General features: G+C 63.6%; 1 protein-coding gene across 1 annotated transcript in view; it reads right to left on the reverse strand.

The window, feature by feature from the left end:
* Positions 1-835: 835 nt before the first annotated feature.
* POSPLADRAFT_1175650 (hypothetical protein) overlaps positions 836-3,658 on the reverse strand; it is a gene marked incomplete at its 3' end in the record, with an annotated part of 6,516 nt that continues 3,693 nt past the window's right edge. The window contains exons 3-7 of the mRNA XM_024488370.1: positions 2,531-2,559; positions 2,017-2,456; positions 1,425-1,804; positions 1,117-1,210; positions 836-960 (exon numbers count right to left, since the gene is read on the reverse strand). Coding sequence (XP_024343729.1) covers positions 836-960; positions 1,117-1,210; positions 1,425-1,804; positions 2,017-2,456; positions 2,531-2,559 — 1,068 coding nt within the window. The remainder of the gene's footprint in view (positions 961-1,116; positions 1,211-1,424; positions 1,805-2,016; positions 2,457-2,530; positions 2,560-3,658) is intronic.

Consider the following 3,658-nt stretch of genomic DNA (forward strand, 5'->3'; position numbering starts at 1 on the left):
GTTCCCAGGTATGCCGCGCATCGGCTCTTGGCCATCAACGCGCGAAGCACTGACGACGCCGTCGTCTGGTCTCCCGCGCGAGACTTGGCTGGGCAGCACAAGCTGCCCGGTGTGCGTGCAATGCGGTCTGCGCTTTGTGTCCTGTCCGCGCTCGGTGCGCCGTCCGGCGATGCGCGTGCTAGCAAGGATGCGGGGACAACGCGTGAGCATTCTCGACGAGACGCCGCCTACTGATGTCCCTGTCGCGCCTGATGGGCAGCATGACGACATAAGAATGGACGGGCGGCGTTACCGCATGTACTACATACCTATCGTGTGGCTGAGATGACGGCGGCAGCGGCAATGCGGGAGACCGAGAGACGCGCGATGGGAGGTGGCGTATTGGACGAGTGCACTCAGGAGGGGTGTGCAGTGCGAGGCTGGCGGGTGGCGGGCGGCGGGCGACGGGCGACGGAGCCAAAGACGAAAAGAAACGAAAATGAGAACGGCACGATGCGCGGCTGGTGCTAGCGGACGGCGCACACTACGCGGCCGTCAAGCAAGAAAACTTACCTAGGATGGCTTGCTTCCTGGGTCGCTTCGGCGGGGCTCAAGATTGGACTTGCAGGCAGGGTACGGCTTGAGGACTGGGCGCAGATATGCCAGTGCGATGTCGTTCCCTTGACATCCTTGAGGCGACGGCGTCGAGTTTGCGATGGGTGCGGTTGACCGCTGACGAGCGTAAGAGCACGGCAGAGAATGGTCTCCGGTCCCCCCGTGTCCTATTACGGAGCTCAGGCCTGTCTATGTGAGAAATCTGAGTGTCTATTACAGTCTGCGCCCTGTCCCTAACACATCATGCAAGTATTCCGACACCCCCCTGTCCAGCCTTCGGAGTTAATCTGTAGCATGCAGCTTCGTGGACGGAATCGCGCCATTGCACCGCTGCGTGAATGAGCGGGCTAATGTCCTGCTTCGTTACTATTCCGGCATGTGTGCGCGGCCGTGAGTATACTATAATCAAGCATACTGATCCTGGCTAAGACGCCGATCACGTTCCTAAACGTGATCGGTATCCTGGCCCAGCCGACATCTTCTCTTGTAGAAAGGTGAAGACGTCAAGCATGTCTCACGTACCGGACATGTCCAGGGCCTCATCAGAAAGCTGTACGGCGGGCGGGCCATGGCCGGACCAGTCTAACGCGGACGGCCGGTAGGCATGGGCACGAGTCTGTAGCGAACAGCGCCATTGGCTGTGCGGCGCCCGCGTTTCGTCTGTCTTGCCATGGGTGCGAGCGACACTGTCTGAGAAGAGCGCGCTATGTCCGGCTCGCGGCAATGTCAAAGTACATACCGCCATTGTCTAGCGGGGCCTCAAGTGACAGACACCATGCGTCCAGGGGTCCGAAGACGTGCTGTACATTGGCACCCGTCGCTGCACACACGATAGCGCAGGGATGCGGCGCGTGCGCGTGCGCGGCTGACGGAGGGACGGCACGACGCGCGTGATCGAACGCGGAGGAGTGAGTTAGGCGCGTCTGCACCGTAGCGATCACGGCGAAGCGGGAGCAGCAGAAGCGCACGCGTATGCGGGTCTGCGACTTGGCAGCGGCAGAGCCTACGCCGCGGCGGGCGGAGCGCGGAGAAGATATAACAAGGGGGACTCGCCTCGTCGCTTTCCCGTGCGCCTGCGACTCTGCAGCCACCGTGCTAAGGTGAGTTGTCCCAGCCGGCCGTTGTGCATGGTGCTGACCGTGTCGTGCGCTTTGCAAGCGGCTGATCGTCTCGGACCGGGGGCGTATTGGCATGGCGGGAGGCGGTGCGTCTATGTAAGTTATTCTTGTCAGTCGTCAGCGGATGGACACGATGGCTGACGGCGCGCGCAGATTCGAGCGGCGCGTGAGTGCCCCCTTACGCCGCAACGGGTACGTAACCCCACCGTGCTCGCATGATGACCTGCCACCCTCGGTTTTGCTCACGTCGCGTCGGCTGATTCTCCCATCGTCAAGTCTGCCCGGCGCACGCATTCAAAAGCACACCGGCCGCCTCGATTGTGAAGCCAACGGACGGGGCCGCCATGCAGGGGGGACTCGGTGTTTCCAGGTATGTCGCGCCATGCGGTCCTGACTACCGACGCGCGAATGTTGACGATGTCGCCATATTTCAGCGGCGCACGCCCGGTCGTCCAGCACGCGTACACACAATGCATGCGCGGGGCAGCCCGTGCGCCGTGTTCTGCATGCAGCCGGTACGCCATCCTGCCGCACCCATCCGCCGGCCCTTGTATTGAATGCGCTAATCCAGGGTTCGCGGCGGACGCGGTGCTCACGCGAATACGGAGACGCCGCGTGCGCGTCTGCCTTGGTGCGCTGCCTCGCGGCGTGCCTGCTGACGCTTGCATGCCGGCCGTCCGGCTGAGTTTCTTCTTCTTTTCTAGGAGCGTGCCGGCGCGTGGTGCGGTGCCGCTCGACGTGGGGCTGGTGAGAGCGCGGCATGACGACAGTGAGAGCGCGCGATAGTAAACCAGTATGAGATGTACTGTGTAGCTTACCTTGGCATGTAGCTGGGACGGCGGGAGAGCTGAGCGCGGAGCGTGTGACCGATGAGGAGAGAGGCCCGGTGTGCGTGGGACGGCGGGATGCGAGTGTGGCGTGAGGCGAGCGCGCAGGGGAACGGCGTGTTGCGCGATGCGTGGGCCAAGTGGGCACAACTCGGACCGGGAGTGCATGTGCGAGGGATCCGCCTTGAGCAGGATGGCGATGCGCCGAAGCCGGGATGATCAGATGGTGCGAGCGTCGGCGGAGACGTCGTCAGGCTGCACCCGCACGTTGCACGTACCGATGAACGCGCCCCCTGAGCGGCCCGTGCCATCCGTCTCGAGCAACGGGTGCGGGCGCGGGACGTCTATGTGCGACCCTCCCGGCGTGTGGGTGGGTGCGTGATCTTGGTCGCGTCATATCGCGCTTGTGTGCTGACCTGCTCCTGTTCCTCTGCTCGCATGCACGCACGTCACGTCACGCCGACCGGCCGTCCCGCTTTCACGGGCAGCGCACAGGCCGGATCCGCGTGTCTAGGTATGCCACACGTCGGCTCTTGACCGTCGACACACGAGGCGCTGACGACGCCGTCTTCTAGGCTCCCGTGCGAGGCTTTGTCGGGCAGCACACCCTTGCCTGCTGTGTGCGCGGCGCGCGCAGCGCGGTCTGCAGTACCGCGCATCGTGTTCTGTGCGCGCCCGGTATGCCGTCTCGGCGCGTGAGTAGCGGGCTGCGATGTGTGCGCTAGTGAGGACGCGGGGATCGCGCGTGACCGCTCACGACGATACGCTGCCTGCTGGCGTCCGTGTCGTGCGCGGGGGGCCGGCATGATGACATGAGAATAAATAGGTAGTGTTGCAGCATGTATGATGTACTTGTCGTGGGGCTGAGACGACGGCATCGAGAGGAGCAGGGGGCGGCGCACGATACGGCGTGGAGGGGAGGGAGTGACGATGAGCGATGCAAGAAATGAAGAATGCATTTGCCTTGCTTCACAGAGTGTCGCCCTGAGAGCTGTTGAGTGAGCCCGCTGAGCGCCCGTCCTGGGCAGTCACGTCGCGCGGCGGTGAACGTCGTAGGCAAGGCAGATACGAGAGGGAGCGCGGCGCACCGGTGGAGTGTGACGCGCGGCATTCGTGACG

The sequence above is a fragment of the Postia placenta genome, assembly GCF_002117355.1.
Source record: "Postia placenta MAD-698-R-SB12 unplaced genomic scaffold POSPLAscaffold_1, whole genome shotgun sequence".
Classification (NCBI taxonomy): Eukaryota; Fungi; Basidiomycota; class Agaricomycetes; order Polyporales; family Adustoporiaceae; genus Rhodonia; species Rhodonia placenta.